The sequence below is a fragment of the Xiphophorus couchianus genome, chromosome 21, assembly GCF_001444195.1.
Source record: "Xiphophorus couchianus chromosome 21, X_couchianus-1.0, whole genome shotgun sequence".
NCBI classification, from domain to species: domain Eukaryota; kingdom Metazoa; phylum Chordata; class Actinopteri; order Cyprinodontiformes; family Poeciliidae; genus Xiphophorus; species Xiphophorus couchianus.
This window is the reverse complement of record NC_040248.1, coordinates 12004505-12022095: the sequence shown is the minus strand read 5'-3', so window position 1 is coordinate 12022095 and position 17591 is coordinate 12004505. Positions and strand designations below refer to the sequence as shown.

General features: G+C 35.6%; 1 protein-coding gene across 2 annotated transcripts; it reads left to right on the top strand.

Moving 5' to 3' along the window:
* The first annotated feature begins 371 nt into the window (after positions 1-371).
* On the top strand, positions 372-16409 carry cpa6 (carboxypeptidase A6). Of its 2 annotated transcripts, none has more exons than XM_028005873.1 (11): positions 372-1050; positions 6143-6218; positions 9464-9588; positions 10729-10843; positions 11223-11324; positions 11414-11518; positions 13943-14053; positions 14697-14787; positions 15038-15240; positions 15743-15827; positions 15934-16409. In XM_028005873.1, the coding sequence occupies exons 1-11, from the start codon at positions 935-937 to the stop codon at positions 16146-16148; spliced, it is 1344 nt and encodes a 447-aa protein (XP_027861674.1). In that variant the 5' UTR covers positions 372-934; the 3' UTR covers positions 16149-16409. The 2 variants fall into 2 exon arrangements, with proteins under 2 accessions (XP_027861674.1, XP_027861675.1); XM_028005874.1 differs by lacking the exon at positions 372-1050 and adding an exon at positions 5014-5837.
* The last annotated feature ends 1182 nt before the right edge of the window (positions 16410-17591 follow it).

Sequence of the window (17591 nt, the reverse complement as noted above, 5' to 3'; positions counted from 1 at the left end):
AGACACAAAAGGTCAAAACATACAAAGATGGATCTTCGACAAATTTCTTTTTGTGCAAAAACATATTTTCTCCCACAGACACCTTGTAATAATAGTGCTAAACAAAAAAGCTGTGGTGTTTTGTTTAGTTTTTGGGTTTGACAAAAAGGTCCTGAAATATGTGTTAAATAAGTAGAATTACACAGGAAGGCAATGGCAGAAGTAACAATAAGTGTTGCAACTATATATATATATATAACAACAGCTATAATGATTAACATAAGATTTATTTAATCAATGAAAGTTTCAAAGAAACATTTTGGCTGAAAAAGTTTTTTTAAAAATATGTAATTTCCAAGCTTTTCACAGACATATATAAATCTTATATTAAACCTCTTTCTTTTTTTTTTTTTGCAATAAGCAAAAAATTAAAAATTAAAAAACAAAACAAAAACCACCAGTGCTCTCAATAGGGAAAAGGAGCTAGCGCACTATTGCTGCTGTTTCTTTATTTGGGTTTACGAATCTTGACAGATTGGGGAACAAAGACTGGTTGGTGTTAAAGTAAAAGTTACATCTCACAAAATATGTGCAAAAGAAAGCGATGCAAAGTGATTATATATTTTTTTTCTTCACCACACGTATGAATCAACAACAGCATGGGAATTTGCTCACACACATACACACACGTCCTCAGTCATTTTTCAACTGTGGACCACGTGACTCGGGTCCTCCTTGTTTTAAAAAGAACCGCTACCTCTGTTGTAGATCCCCCTCCACAGCTTCAGTGGAGGTTACAACCATCTGAGCGATTCTGTGCCCAGAACTACCCGAGAATGCAACCCGACACTTCTGCAACCAGCCTGCTGACGGTGAGGACTGAACCCGGGAGCGTCTCTTTGTGACTGACCTGCATCCTGCAAACTGTCCCCGGTCTCTGACCCGTTCCCCGGGGATGGATCTGGAGCATAAAAGGGCATTTGGCGCGTCGGTTTTACTGACCTGTGTGATAATTTGCAGTAAGGTGCCACATCCCGTCGGCGCGTATCAGTACAACAACCGCTACGCAGGGTGAGTGAATTAAAGAGCACACGCTTAACACACACCATTCATTGTTTTTAGTAGTGTTCTATCCTTAAAAAGATAAACAAAAAGGCAAAAACAAGCTAAAAAAACCGAATCTAAGCATATTTTTAAAGCTGACGAGAGAACAGAGGAAATCTTTGTGGTATTCACTATTTACAGAATTAACATTCTCTGCTAACACTTTAACATCTTTTCCCTGTCAAATGTCCTTGGTCAGCCCAAAGTTAAATTGCCAAAAGGCAGAATTTGATCTTAGTGCTTGCATGGTTGTCAAAACTTTTTCAAAATAATAATGTTAAATGCAGCATTCATGAGTGTTCATCCTTTCCTCCTTTTATATCCTTAATTGAAATTAAGACATTTTTTAATTAGAGCCTTATTGAGATTAAAGAACACAGCAGATAGGTCAAGGATAATGTTGTGAAGACGTTTACAATGTGGTTTAGGTTATAAAACAATAGCCCAAGCCTTGAACTTCTTGCTAAGTGCTGTTCAGTCCATCATTCCAACATGAAAAGAGTATGGTATCCATAACTTAGGTTGGACAACTTGTTTATAAAACTATTAGTCAGGCACTCTTCAGAACACCTCTATGGAAGAGTGTCCTCTATACGTTGTGTCACTATAGAGGACACAACGAGCATGTAGAAAAAGGGGGTCTGGTAACCCCCAACTTTGGTGTACATTCAAAACTCTTCGTGTGGTAGAAGACCAACTCTGAACATCAACACTGGAAACTTGATGTTGGCAGCATCAGGAAGACCTTTCCTAGAACCTGGAAGCTGGTCAGAGTTGATGGGAAGATGGCTGGAGAACAAAAAGGAAACCTGTTAGCAGTTGTAAAAGACTCTAGAACGGAGCAAAGGATCACATTCCAACAGGACAGCAGCTAATGTCATACAGTTAGAAGTACAACATGGAATGGTTTAGATGAAAACATAATTCACTAGTCCGAATGAAATCTGATCATTTGTGTCTAATCTATGTTCAGAAATGCTCCTGATAGTCTGACTGAGCTTGAGCTCTTATACAAAGAAGGATGGTAAGAAATGCAACATCTAGGTCTGGTAGGGACTTGCTGCTTTTTTAAATTATGCACACAGGAGAGCTTACTACAAATGCACCCTACACTTTGTGGTTTTAATGTGTAAAACAAAAATAATAATTGAAATCCATATTACTTCTCCCTTTCACTTTACAGTTACTGTATGTCGTCCTTTGTGTTGGTCTCTCACAATACAATACGCTGAGGTTTGTGTTCTGATGTCACAAAATGGGAACAAGTTCAAGGCCTATCAATTCTTTTGCAAGTCACAGTAAGGCATTTTCCTACCAGCCACCACAACAAATTCTTATGTGTTATGTTACCAGTGAGACAAAAATAAATTCCTTCAACTGACTGACTGTAATCTCTGTAGATTTTGGCAATTGACTTACTCGTTTGCTCTTGCAGTCCTGTCCAGTTAACCAAGTTTTAGTGCAGATTCAGTGAGGTTGGGATGAAGGAGAAAGGTGTTCCTGGTTCTTCTTCCAACCGTATATGTTGCAAATTACTGACTACCTGTTGAGATTTATCTGGAAGCAGTTACTGAGTCCATAAAATGCGTCCCACCAGCACAGAAATTTAAAGGGCCAGTACAATGTACTTTCCAGGTATACGGTGCCATTTTATAGTAACTATGTTACCTTCAGTTGTTATAAAAAGAAGGTGTATATATTGAGTATAGCTTAAAAGAAATTTGACTTTGCAATTTGATGTTTCTGCAGCTTCAATAAGTCTCTTTCTGGCATTCTGCCTTCAACGTATCATCCCAACAACATTATGCCGTTTACAAATGTTCTTACAAGCTCTTGACTGATAAGTAGTTTGTATAAGCTCAGCAGATGCACTGTTCAACCAGATGTTTGCTAATTGCTGCTGCCACTATAGTCTAGACTCTAGAGGAACTGACTTGGAGAGGCGTGGGGGGAGAGGTGCTCCTGTGAGGTAGGAGCTCGGTATGGAGACTGCAGGAAAGGTCATTTTAGGTGCCCCAAACGCCTACGACCAGATTCAAGGATTCCTCAAACATGCATGAAAGAATCAAAGCAACTTCTGAGGTATGTATTTGATGAGGTAATGATATTATAACATGATATAAAGCTTAAAAAAGTTTATTTTACATAATACTACCTTTATAAGTGCTTAAAAATGAATTAAATGTAAAATCTTAGATGAATAAAAATTTCATATAAATACATTTGAACAAATTTTTAATATTAAACAGTTTTAAATGTTCTATTTGGAAATATAAATGAGAAAGTCAGTTCACTCCCATAACAATGAACCAGGTTTGTACTGTGTGAAAATCCTGTTCCTCATGGGGGCTCCTGCTGGCCTGGGGGCTCCTAATCAGCGACTTGGTCCACTATACCTCAGGCCGGCTCTGCTGATTGCAGTAGGATAAGAAGCAGTAGGGGAGGGAGGTGCTCATGGTCTCAATTTATAAAGCTACAGGCAGGAATATTGAGCTGTGTTTGACACCATTTGTTCTTGTAATTGCAAAAAAAAAGGACACTTTTTGGTCTGAATTTATCTGAGAGGCAAACTATCCCACATATACTAAGACAACACAAGGTTGTCCTGGGATGTGAATTTCTGAAGATAAGTGATGTTCAGCTGCAGGGGCGGGAGTAATCTCTGAAAACATATAGAAAGTGGGGCAGAAGATATTTATGATCTGTTTCAGAGGAGCCTTTGATGTGTTTTAACAGGGGGAGAGGCAGAGCATCAGAGCTTAAAAACTCCCACATTTTCTCTCCCAGACGCCACATATTTTGGCTTTACATTCATGTCTGTGTGAAAGCGTGCAAAACAGGATGTTTTGTTTCAAAATGAAGTGATAAAATTAGTTATTAGAAAGCATCTCAAAAATTGCAAACAGAGAGATCTGAAGACAGAGACAGTTAAAGTTTATATTGCCGCATAAACAATACTGAGGCACATATATTTGGTTTAAAGACCAGATTGTGTGAACGACAAGTTGCTGTCATGCCAGACAGCCTTCTGCAGAGAGACTCAGCAGACTGACAGCTTTATCTGAGAAATCCTTTTAAGTTGATGGTTGTAAAGTGGAAATAACTTTGCCAGGCAGACAGACACAGTAATATCACAGTCATATCACAGAATATGGAAGAAAGTGTGACCTACAAGGGCATCTAATGATTTAAGACCTCAAAGTAGCAAAACATTTCTGTGCCTTGCAAAAGTGCTTTTTACACTTTATAAGACTAAAACTGTAAATTGTTTTCTACATCACAGACCTGGTGGCAATAACTATCATAATCATAGGAGAAATTAGCCCTTGCTACTACATAAAATGTATCTAGAGCCATTTTACCTTCACTATAAATGTCACGGACACCTACAATATAAAATATCTTTATTTTATGGTTTGTGGTGTTTTCTACATGAATTTTGTGTGTGCATGTGTGAGCCTTTTGAACCGGAATAGAACCCTGTTCAGGCTGTACCCCTGCCTATCAGATGCTATCTGGAGATGGGAACTATTTTGTCTTTCAAGTTAAAATCTGAGAAGTGTGGCATGCATTTGAGACAACACTACGTACACAACCTTTTGCTCTTGCACACAGTGAACAAGAGCAAAAGCTACAAGCCTTTGCATATCTTTCAACTGAAATTTGAGATGGTTCTACTTTGTAAAATAGCTGAAGCTCAATCAGATTGAACAATGTGCATATGAGCATTCATTTTCAAGTCTGTTGGATTCTAAATTTTGTCTTGGCCCTTCAAACAGATAGTGATTAAAAGCAGCATTGGCATTTTAAAAATAAATTTAGATTTATGGTCACATAGCTATATGCAGTATATATATATACATATATATATATATTTTTTTTTTTTCAAAAAAGTTGATCTGCATGTTTTGTGTCAGTGCTGCTCCTTTACAAATAGGTTATTTCCTCAGTCAGTGAAAGGAAGAGGCCACTTCTGTGGAACACCTGGCTCTTTTGTCCCTCGGACCTCATGAATGGGCTGTTCCCATTTTTGTTTAATGGGGCCCAGCTTCCTGTGTGACAGTCTAAAAAAAAAAAGCTGTTTGAAAGAAGCTCAACATGTCAGAAGAATGGTGGAAAAATACAGAAATGATGAGTCTTTACAAGCATGTTTAGTCCTATGGCTGCTGTTTTGTCATAGCAACCCATATCAGATTCATTATGCTGAATAGTATGTGACAAGAAACATCATTGAACTTAGAGTTCTTGTTATCTGGTAAGTTATGCACTTTTTTTTTAAACTGGGAATTACAACATATTTAACTTGTATTTGTCACGTGGTGTATGAAAAACTTAACTGAGCACTATATTGATGTGTTTTAATGTAACTATAAAGATAGATAGGTGTATATATGTACATGTGAATACATGTTTGTGTATATACAGTATATGCATAAATGTGTGCATTTTTAGCAAGATTTATTTTTGATTTATTTTTGGGCTCAGTGTGTGCTTCATATCTTTGAGGGCTTGTATGATATATGTGTGTGAAGGATGAGGTGTTTGAACATTACACAATCTTAAAACATATGGTATTTGATGAAAATTAAGTACTTATTTTTTATTATTTAGCCCTATTGTTTTTTAAAAAAGAAAGTTTTTGTTGTTGGTGTTTGGCATAAAATAACAACACAATTACCTTTTAAACAGGACAGTCCACGAATGCAGCTGCTGCTACTGTATCTGCTGGCTGCAGGCGTCACCTTTATAGACTGGTAACATAATCTTATAATGAAGTCTGAAACATGTTTTTTAGTTCTGCCCTGTTCTGAGATACCGAAAGCGGAAAGCCCCCATTTCACTATCTCAAATCTGTTATTACAAGTGTCAATAAGTGTCACCTTCAGCTGCCAGAAAGGCTCGTTTCATGACTTGACTCTGTAGCCCAGGTGTTTTTACTACATGCACTCTGTGAATGTGTGTTGAAGTGGGTGGAAATGCTGTAAAAACACCTTTTGGGGTGTTTTCTTTTAATTGTATCTGTAACCTGAACCTTAGAGGGCTTGTGTTGTTTCCACAGCGACCAAGTCTTCAGGATTACCCTGACTAACGACACAGAGGTACAAGCCCTCAAGAAAATCCTGGAACTGATTAAGGTTGGCATTGTTTAATGCATTTCCCTAAAACTTTAAACATCTCTTTGTATTCCGAGGTATCATACTATATTGATAAACTCTCAGCAGGACATCACTGTCTGGGACCCTCAGTAATCATTTCAATAAGAAGCTTAGACCAATATGAGGGGGTGTTGTTTTTTTTCCCATTTTCTTGGTGGATTGTTCAGATGTTTAAACTCTGTGAACATATGGTTCAAAGACACTGAAATTAGGGAGTAACAGACAGAGGAGACAAAGGCCTCTCTTCTTCTCTCAAACTCATTTGGAAGTAATTATCCATTAGAGTCGGGAGCGACCGAGACCGTCTTCCCGGAAGGTTCCAGTTTGCTCATGCATTTTCCCGGTGTTGCAGTTTAGCAGAATCTTTTGTTTAACACAATGAAGACAGTCATCACTAAGTGAAAACAAATATGATGGAAAGGATTTTGATCTCAATGTTTACATAGCAACTTTTAATATGGCCGTTTAAACTTTCTCTATCCCCGTGAGTGATGAAACACTGCGGGACAAAACAAGGACAAAATGGACTCAGTGAATGCTTCTAATAGCCACTGGTCAGAACTGAGCTATTGTATTTGGAAGCGATGCAAGCACAGAGCTGGCAGAGGGTGCAGCAGGAACAACATCAGCAGCTACTGTTTGGACAGCTGTGTGTGTGTGTTCTCAGTAGCTTACACACACCGCAGTGCCTCCAGTGTGTTTCTAAATTGTGAGCCTCAATGCCACAGAATGCAGGTGTCCTGGTTCATTCGGTTTCTATTTATTAATGAAAGAAACTTAAGTGACACAATATTTAATTTGAAAAATCACTTGGTTGAGTGTTTATTCTAAGCGGCTTTACCGAAACGGTGTCAGATATAAACAAATTGCTGTATCTACAAAGGGTTTTATACAAGAATTTGTCTGACATTGGGGGACACATTTGGGGAAAATTTAGTATTACTTACATAAAACTGCACATAAATATAATCACCTGTTTTTATCTGAAGTAAATATAAACATACAAATGTAAACATTTTATGGAACAATTATTAAATTTGCGAAACATTATTTTTAACACCTGTGGCAGGACAAACAGACTGTTTTTGTACTTTTGTTACACATCAGTTCACTTTCAGTTCACCACTTTAGGGTGAATAACATCAGTGATCACTTTAACCAAAAATCTAACTATAGTCATGGACTTTTTAACCCTTTAAAGAAAACTATTATAAATATATATTTTTGGACTAGTTAACAGTGCTCATCATGTATGGAGGAACTGAAGAACTCAGAAAAAACCCAGGCACATTCTGGTAGAACATGCAAACTGCAGACAGAAGGGTCTGAGCTGGAATAGACTCAGACCTTTTCTGCTAAGAGGAAATGGAGCTAACAGCTATTCGCCCACCATGCAGACTGTCCAACAATATGTTAATATTAATACAAGAGACATTTTTGTTCAATTTCCTCTTTAGCTGACATTTCTGCCATCTGTACCATCTACCATCTGCCCTCAGCTTTTGTCCCCCAGTTTATGCACAGCAATAAATATATGTATAAGTTTTTATATATTTTTTTTATATAGAATCGACTTTTAACTCAATTGAGTTTTGAGTTAAAAATATGGGAAGGCTGAAAGGAAAAGAAGACCTGTTTAGACAAAGTATATTAAATGCTGCCTTCTTTTCAGACTGTTCATACACATCTGCTATTTGACAACAGGAACTAAGGATGTGTATTTTTGTCCGAGTTTACAAAAACTGACACATTGGGGCTTTTTTCAGCGTGATCATTTTTGGTCGTCTTATTTTAAATCGCATTCCAGACAGTGAGACAGCGTCACAACTTTGCCCTCCTGAGAAACTCATCAATCTTTATTGAGCTGTAACTTTCCTCTATTTGCTCTGCCCATTCTGCTGCCACATGAAACAGAATAATACTAATTCAATTATTCATAGCTGGCCAAAGGGACTTAAAGAAATTGAACATTAAAAATCTAAAAAAATAAAAACAACACTTCATAAATGAAGCCATAAACTATTGACTTAATCAAGGATTTTTATGCCTTTTTGACATACCATACATGTTTTTGTTGTTTAGTTTTTTGCGTTTTTTGCTATTAAATGAGCGAGCCTAAAACATTTCAAGGTTTATTATGAGAAATGGCATAAAAAGCGGCACAATATAAATGTAGTTTGTACTCCGGGGCACCAAAGGTTCTGGCTGAGTTTCAGTCCAGCTGTTAAAATAATCAGTTATGCATTCTGTACATTTTTAAAAGTTGACACATTAATAAGCATATGTCCAGCAAATGAGAGACAGCTGAGGATGATCGCACATGTACTCTGCAACACCCTGCAGTTCACCTGACTCTTGTCTATAATTTGTAGATTACTGCCTGCCTGTTTGGTTGAAGATACTCTCTTGGACACTTTTTCCTTCCTCAGATTCTCTCCGTTTCGCAGTGTGTCGTTTGATCTGCATTATCACTCGATGTCTGTGTTTATTTTGCGAACTGGCAGATGTCAGCTCTTTTATGTATTAAAATTTTATTTGATTCTTTCATGTAAAATTTATAAGAAAATACATTTACGTTTGAGGGACTATTGTTGCAGGTTATCGTAAGTGTTATAGTCAGATTAAAAACCCTGGAATTTGTATCGACCGTTAAAACCTGAGTAGGTGCAGCTCTAATTGTGTCAAATGGACGAAAAATAGCCTAAATATTGTTGTGAATGATTGATGGAGTTTAGCTGAGTTACTTGACAACTCTTTGGAAGAAAAGGTGAGTATAAAGCAAAGAAAATTACCACTTTCACATCCACATCCTTTTAGCAGATTTTCTACTACTTCCTTTAAGGCAATTTCATATAGTGCCAAAGTTCACTACTAATCACTACTCTAAGTCCTTTATTTGTCCTGCTATCCGGCAATGATGATAATGTTGAAACAATACTGAAACGTTTTTGTTGTGTGTGTTTATCTTTTGTGATACTCAAACTGTGTTTTTGTTCAATTGATTAGTAGCTCTGGTTAAATGATTTGTGGTAGAGATGGATGTGTGGACTGGCAAGCTGCAAGTGAATTCAATATTGGGATTAACATAGTCTGAATCTGAAGGTTTTTGTTTTTGAAGAATTTCACACAAACATCTTGTATCTCATATGTTTCCTCTTTAAAGTGAAAGTATGAAAAGATGTCCTGAACTACTGTCTGATTTATTACCTAATTTCATGCTTCAGATGGACTTCTGGCAACCCAACAGTGCTTCTCTAATCCATCGCAATGCCACAGTGGATGTTCATGTGAAGCGAAACGACACACAACGTCTGCATGCTCGGCTAAAGCTGGAAAGGATCAACTATCGGTAAGCAGACTGCATGCATGGTTTTAGCTTCGCAAGAGTTCCTAAAACTGTCCTATTTTATAATGAGAAAAACAAAATTAAAGTTATTTACAGCCTGAAAGACACACATTTGTTGTCTTTCTAAGGTTATTGGAATTACCTGGTTTTCCTGCAGACATGAAATATTATTCTCATATGCAGTGTTGGCCATGTCTTGCATCCAAAATGTTTAACATGGACTCAAACTTCTCTCCCTGGCCACTTCACAAAGCAACTCCTTCATCTACAGTATGTTTGCCTTCCCTCATGAAAATTAACGCCACAGTGACAAAGCTCTATGAAAGCATCAGCAGCTAAAAAAAGCCTTTCATTGTCATCTCAGTCCCTGGGGAGAAATTTCAGCTCTGAGCTAGAGATCAGCTCTGTGTGTTGGAAATCTTTCGCACCAATTTTTTCCTGCAATTGATTGGCTTAGATGATGCGATTGATGTTTTATGGAGTAAAATGCTTCATGCCCAAATGAACGTGATGACAAAAGGTTGAATTATCTGTTTCGTTTTCAGATGGGAGGGATGGGAGGTGAAGAAAAAACTTCAAACATGTGACAGATGTTGATAATTATAGTATAACTTTTAATTGTGCTGTCAGACACATTGACTTATGATGTATAATTAGTGTTATGATGGAGCCAACACAAAGACCTATCTAATCCACCAGTTCATTTCAACACCGTCATATCCCAGTAAATAGGGAACTGTAAGGAGGTATTATATTAATGTAATACCGTTGCATTAGTCAGAGCTTTATAACAATTACACAGACTTAAAAATGTCACTTTAAACAAACGTCAAACCCTAGTGAGCAAAGTAGTTGCCTCAGCTAAAACATCACAGACTTTGGCTGAATGGCCTCAGAATCCAGTCCGTCCTGTCATAAAGCAGAGACATGCGTAAAAGAAGCAGAACTCTACTGGAGATGAAGGGAGAGTGAAAAGAAAACATTATGGAAGAAGGAGACTAAGAGAAATAATTTTAAAATATCACTTTTATAGATATGTCAAGTAATAAACAAAATCCAAATCAGAAAATCATTAAATCGCTTGTTCAAGTAACTCAAAAATGGTGGGAAAAATGTTTCTCTCCCTATTTCCACCTCCCTCAGGATGCTCATCTCTGATCTGCAGAAAGAAATTGAAAAGCAGACAGGATATCGCTCCTCCCGTAAGCGGAGGTCAGAGTCTCAGTACGACTATGAGGTTTACCACTCGCTGGAAGAGGTAGGTGTCGTCCCACCTGTCACTGTCACAGTTCTGTGCTAAAGCACCGTTCACAGAACAAGCATCTTTATTAAGGCATTCTGCTGCTTCAAATTCCTCCCCTTTTCATGCAGCTCTATGTCTCCTGTTTTATTGTCTCACAAACACTCTACCACAGTTTATAGCTTCAACCATTATCATTATTTATGCAGGTATGTCATCCATCCTACTGGGGAAAAAAAAAATCTTAAGACACCTTTTAAATCCTGAGATGTTTATCCACACATTCTTAGTGATAATTACATTTAAAAACCCACCACAGTGTACCTGCAGAGACACATTAAAGGAACAACTTAAAACTACTCTGCCTTTTTATGCAATTCACAAATCATGATTGCAGATTCAGAACTGGATGTTTGAAATGAACAGAAGTCGCCCTGAACTGGTTACTATGTTGTCTCTGGGGAAGTCATATGAGGGGAGACCGCTTTTTGTTCTTCAGGTAGGAGAAAACAAAAAGTAAATAGAAATGACAGAGGAAATGTGCATTGAAACACTACTGTGTCCTGACTAGGATTTTTGTCCTGTCAGCTAGGAAAAAGAAGCTGTTTGCAAAAGAAATCTGTGTGGATTGACTGCGGCGTTCACGCCAGAGAGTGGATTGGACCTGCTTTCTGCCAGTGGTTTGTAAAAGAGGTACTTCTATTGAGTTGTCTGCAGATTTGATCACTAAAGCGATGTTTAAGCCTTCCTTCCTTACACATATTATCAAGCAAACTGGGTTAAAGGTTCTTTACCAAGACAATAGCTGTTCATTTGTCTTGCATGGCTTTCTTGATGTTAAGATGTATTTTACAGCTGTGATATTCATCCAAACATTTACACAAGTTGTATTCCCCACTTTTACATGAAAGTTTCATGTTCCTTTGCCACCATAAACATGTTTTCTCAAAACTCAATTACCATGAACCCTCAGTCTCTTTATGTTTGATGTCTGTAAGCAAGCTATGTACAATGGCAACAAGCAGGTCGCTCATTGTGCTTTCCCTCAGTAGTTAATTGTGAAAGACAAAAAAAACAGGCACCAGTAACAGCTTATGAAAAAAAGCTGTGATTTGTACAAAAAAACAAAACAATTGATTAATCTTCACTTATGTAAAGTTACCACCAACTGCATGCAAATGAGTTGATGGAATGGGTCTGACATTTAAAAAAACAACAGTTAACAGAGAAGGTGGTATACCTGATAAAAGAGCATTACAAAAATCTAATTTTGGATAAACAAGTTATGAATTTATTATTTTTATTTATCAGAGTTTAATTAAAAAGAAAAATACAAACAGAACTTTAAGGGAGCATCGTCCTTCCTTAAAGCTTCGCCCCAAAGATTTGGAGTAATATCAAAAGTACTGCATCCCAGGAGTTCTTTATCTAAATCTCTACCTGTGTTGTGTGCTTTTACTCTGGTAAATGCAGTGGAAATAGAGGGTGGTTAATTATGCTTTGGATTGCCTTAGAAAATCCCTAAAGTGGAAATGGGCTTTAAGTCTCAGTTATTCTCTCTGAAATGAAAGCCAGAGCAGAACCAGACACTGAAAGAATGTTTATTTCCCCCACTTTTTTTATATACCATTTGTACCCCAGATGAATGGGATTAGAAACACAGTTAGAGCCAGAAAAAAAAAGATACACTGTAGAGTTTATATAAATTTATAGTCCTGATTTAAAGGGTTTGTTCAGCTTGATATGAAAAGGACTTTCAGACATGGCTTAAGTTACAAGCCAAAAATATGGTAGGGGTGGAAAGAGTTCAGTTTGTGTTTTATTTTTCCTTACCCTACTGAAATTTGTTTAAATTATTTCTTATTTTTGTATTGCTTGAACCAATTGATTAATTAAATTGTATAAAGCATTAAACATTTATTATTTGCTAACTGAATCAGAGTAGCTGACAGGTCCTACTGCATATAGTAAGTCAGTAAAATATATTTGTTAAACATCTTTCACAGATAAAAATTAAAAAGTGCTTGACAAGAGGACGAACATTAAAACATGATTAAAATAAACATGAATAAGAGAGTAAATTAAAGGACACAAATAAATAAAAACATAGGAACCTCTCTTTCTCTATCATGTAGAATGTGATTGATTTTTGTATGCATTACTTTGTGTTGGTCTGTTATATAATGTCATATTAAAGTACTTTGAAATTTGTGGTATTAATGTAGCAATTTTTAATTAGTGTGAAGAAGACACATATGCATTTGGTAGGACATGATTTCTTCTGGAGTAGGGACGCAAAATGTGAAAATGCAAAATTAACTGAAATGCACCAAGCAGAGTTAGAAACTAAATCAACAGACCATGACATAAGAAACTCTAAACTAGAACACAGTGACCTAAGGAAAGGGATTATAGGATAGTGATGGGAAAGTTAATTGCATAAGAAAATTAGCAACAGAAAAATAAATAGAAAATGGAAACAAAAAGAAAAGTTGTGTGACTTCTAAAACACGACTTTTAGGACATGACATGTTCTAAAAGTCATGACATCAAATGCAAGTTATGAAAAGATGTAGTAACGTCGGTACACCACTGGAGGACAGTGTGACGTCTTTTTTAAACCCTTACCACGTCAACATTGGCTAGAAACCGGCCAATGTTTCTGACTGCGTTCAACCACACGTGCCTCTCCACATTGGGTCTCTATCAGAAATGACAAAGACAAAAATATGTGTTTTTCTGTTGTTAAAGCAATAGTTAAAACAAAATGGCAATATAATGCATGAAAAAATAGTGCATGAAAAAATGTGGTTCTTTAATAAAACCATGAAACAAAAAATAATTTATCAAGTCATTAAGCTCTCTGATGTTGGATTTCTTTGAAATGTTATTTAGAAGAAACAAGGATCTAAAGACTGTTATCCCAGTGCTTTGATCACCTAACTCCAGTCCTCATTTTTAATCAGGGTATAAATGGGACAAATATTTTTCAGATTTGAAGATACATATGGTTACACAATGCAAAGGGAAACGAAAAAAAAGACATAAGAAAAACTTGGTTTGTTATTTAACTCACTGATCAGTAGAGTTATTTTTTATTTGTTTGCATAATTTCAGGCACTGAGCTCATACAAGTATGATTCTGTGATGACACGACTACTCAACCATCTTGATTTCTTCATCATGCCCGTCTTCAATGTGGATGGGTATCGCTTCAGCTGGAACACGGTACAATATGTTTCACAATTGGCTCTCTGAGTTTTTAAAGGACAACTGAAGCTAGTGTCTCTGACCTGTCCTCTTATTCATCCTAAACTTCATGTTAAAGGGGAGTTGTTTCACTTAGCTATCACCTTGTGTTTTTTTTTCTGGATAGGGAGTTGAAATAAGATAGGAAAAAGTGCAATCTGATTTTCTTATAAGAACTTTGTTTTTTCAATTAATTTTGATAATCTACTTTCTTGTGTTTGTTTTTTTAGTTGAATAGGTATGTTTTTATTTTTTTATGTAAAATGCCCTGATGTTACTGTTGTGCTTTTGGAGTGCTGGTCTTTTCCCCTTACTTTTGCAGTTTGAGTCTTTCCATACCTGGAAAAATTATCAAAATATTACCAAAAGAAATAAACTCATATGTTTAAATACATACAAAATATTCCTGAAAAAAATGACCGAATTCTTTTATACCTTTTATAAATTAAAAATCTGAATTCCTTAGATTTCAATAAGAAACAAACACATTACATAAACATAGAAAAAAATGTCCATAAGAATAGACTTTTAATGATTGCAGAAACACTTAAGAACTGTCTGTGCTCCTTTGCTGGTTATAAATATAGCTAAGCTCTAAAATTGTCTTAATTAATTTCTGCAGGATCGGTTCTGGAGGAAGACACGTTCCAAAAATCACAAGTTCCACTGCAGGGGTGTGGATGCCAACAGAAACTGGAAGGTGAAATGGTGCGGTGAGTTACTTTCTGAAGTCTAAGTAAAATAAGTTGTATCCAACACTCATGACAGCATGCACAGCCTGCAAATAACTAAGGTAACATACATGTTGCTATTGTGTTTTTACATAGTTTATGTGAACATTTTGTATCTGTTGGGTGGAAAGGAGGTTATTTGTTATTTTCGGTTGCTGTTGTTTTGCTTTTAGGTTATGTTTAATCTATGTTAAATGAGCCAAAATAAAATAATTTTGTCTTCTTTTTGAAGATGAGGGCGCTTCCTCCCATCCATGTGATGACACCTACTGTGGCCCTTTCCCTGAATCTGAACCTGAAGTTAAAGCAGTTGCCAAGTTTCTACGGAAGCACAAGAGACACATGAAGGCGTATATATCCATCCACGCCTATGCGCAGATGCTCCTTTATCCGTACTCCTACAAATATGCCGCAATTCCCAACTTTAACTGTGTGGTAAGGAGTCCACCATAATTCAAGGTGCCCAAGCATCACTTCATTTGATTTGGATCTTATGCAGGATCAGTTTGCATTCTGCCATCCTGAGTCAATATTCTGCCAAATGACATAACTGTTCTTTCAGCAGAAAATCTTTTGGGTTATGTCTCCATTTGCTTTGCCCATCTAGAAACTGATTTTTTTTTTTTGGTCCATTCTTTGCAAAGTAGCACAAACTAAGTTAAAAAAACAATTATTCAATCTTGCTACATATTCTCAATTATATTTAGTACTGGGCTTTGTTCCATTTTAGCACATGAATATACTTAGATTCATAATGTTTAGAGTCTCCGCTTCAGTCTCAACTCTTTTGCAGCCTCTATTAGACTTTTTTTCAGGAATGGCCTGCATTTCGTTACATCAATCACATATAATTCCAAAAAAGCACACAAGTTCAAAGACTGTACCTAAATGAAGGACAGACTTACCCATACTTCATAAAAGGTTGTTTTTTTTCCAGGAGTCAGCAGCTCAGAATGCGGTGACGGCACTATATTCTGCATATGGAGTAAGGTACAGATACGGACCTGCCGCCACAACACTGTGTGAGTTTTCTGTTTTTCATAATTAACTTGGAGTTTCCCAAAAGAAATCTCAGAAATGTCTGATTTTATTAATAATTCCAACCATTTTTTTAAAACTTATTTTCAGATGTTAGCTCTGGCAGCTCTATTGACTGGGCCTACAAGAATGGGATTCCCTATGCTTTTGCATTTGAGCTAAGGGATACGGGTCATTTTGGTTTCCTCCTGCCAGAATCACTGATCAAACCCACCTGCGCTGAGACCTTGAAAGCTGTGAAAGCCATTGCATCAGGTCTGCTGAAGAAGTGTAACACAGACAGGAACAAATTTTCATATATATGAACAATATTATTGTTGAATTTTCTACCACAAGTTATTGGAGATCTCAAAGACATTATACAAATTAATGTCATTGATTTGTTTCTATTATTTTTACATTTAAGAAATGATTGTGGTGGCCTTAAGAGTGCCTGCATATAAAGTTATTTTTCCTAGTAAAATGGTAGGGATGTGAGCACTTGACGAGCTATGGTGGCACTTTAAGAATAAAATAATAAGCAATCTTTTGTATTAAAAAAATAAACAACTTGTTTGATAACTCTTTTCATGTGTGTGACTGTTTGTATGTTTACACATATTATAAATAAAATAAAATAAAACATGTATTTATACAAAAATGCTGTGGGCCAAAGCTTGGAAATACATGCTCAAGTCAGCAGATGTTATTTTTCTGCTAAAGACTAGCTTTGCATATATATATACAGTACAGACCAAAAGTTTGGACACACCTTTCTAATTCAACGGGTTTTCTTTATTTTCATGACTATTTATAAGGCAAGAAATCCCACTTATTAACCTGACAGGGCAGGTTGACCTATGAAGTGAAAACCATTTCAGGTGACGACCTCTTGAAGCTCATCAAGAAAATGCAGAGTTTGTGCAAAGCAGTAATCACAGCAAAAGGTTGCTACTCTGAGGAAACTAGAATATAAGGGGTATTTTCAGTTGTTTTACACTTTTTTGTTTAGTGCATATTTCCACATGTGATATTCATAGTTTTGATGCCTTCAGTGTGAATCTACAATGTCAATAGTCATGAAAATAAAGGAAACTCATTGAATTAAAAGGTGTGTCCAAACACCTTTTAAAACTTATTTTCAGATGTTAGCTCTGGCAGCTCTGGCAGCTGTACTGTATATATATATATATATATATACAGTACAGACCAATATATATATATATATATATATATATATATATATATATATATATATATATATATATATATATATACAGTACAGACCAAAGGTTTGGTGTATATATATATATATATATATATATATTGGTCTGTACTGTATATATATATATATATATATATATATATACAGTACAGACCAATATATATATATATATATATATATATATATATATATATATACAGTACAGACCAAAGGTTTGGTATATATGGTATATATATATATATATATATATATATATATATATATACAGTACAGACCAAAGGTTTGGTATATATATATATATATATATATATATATATATATATATATATATATATATATATATATATACCAAACCTTTGGTCTGTACTGTATATATATATATATATATATATATATATATATACAGTACAGACCAATATATATATATATATATATATATATATATATATATATATATATATATATATATATATATATATACAGTACAGACCAATATATATATATATATATATATATATATATATATATATATATATATATATAT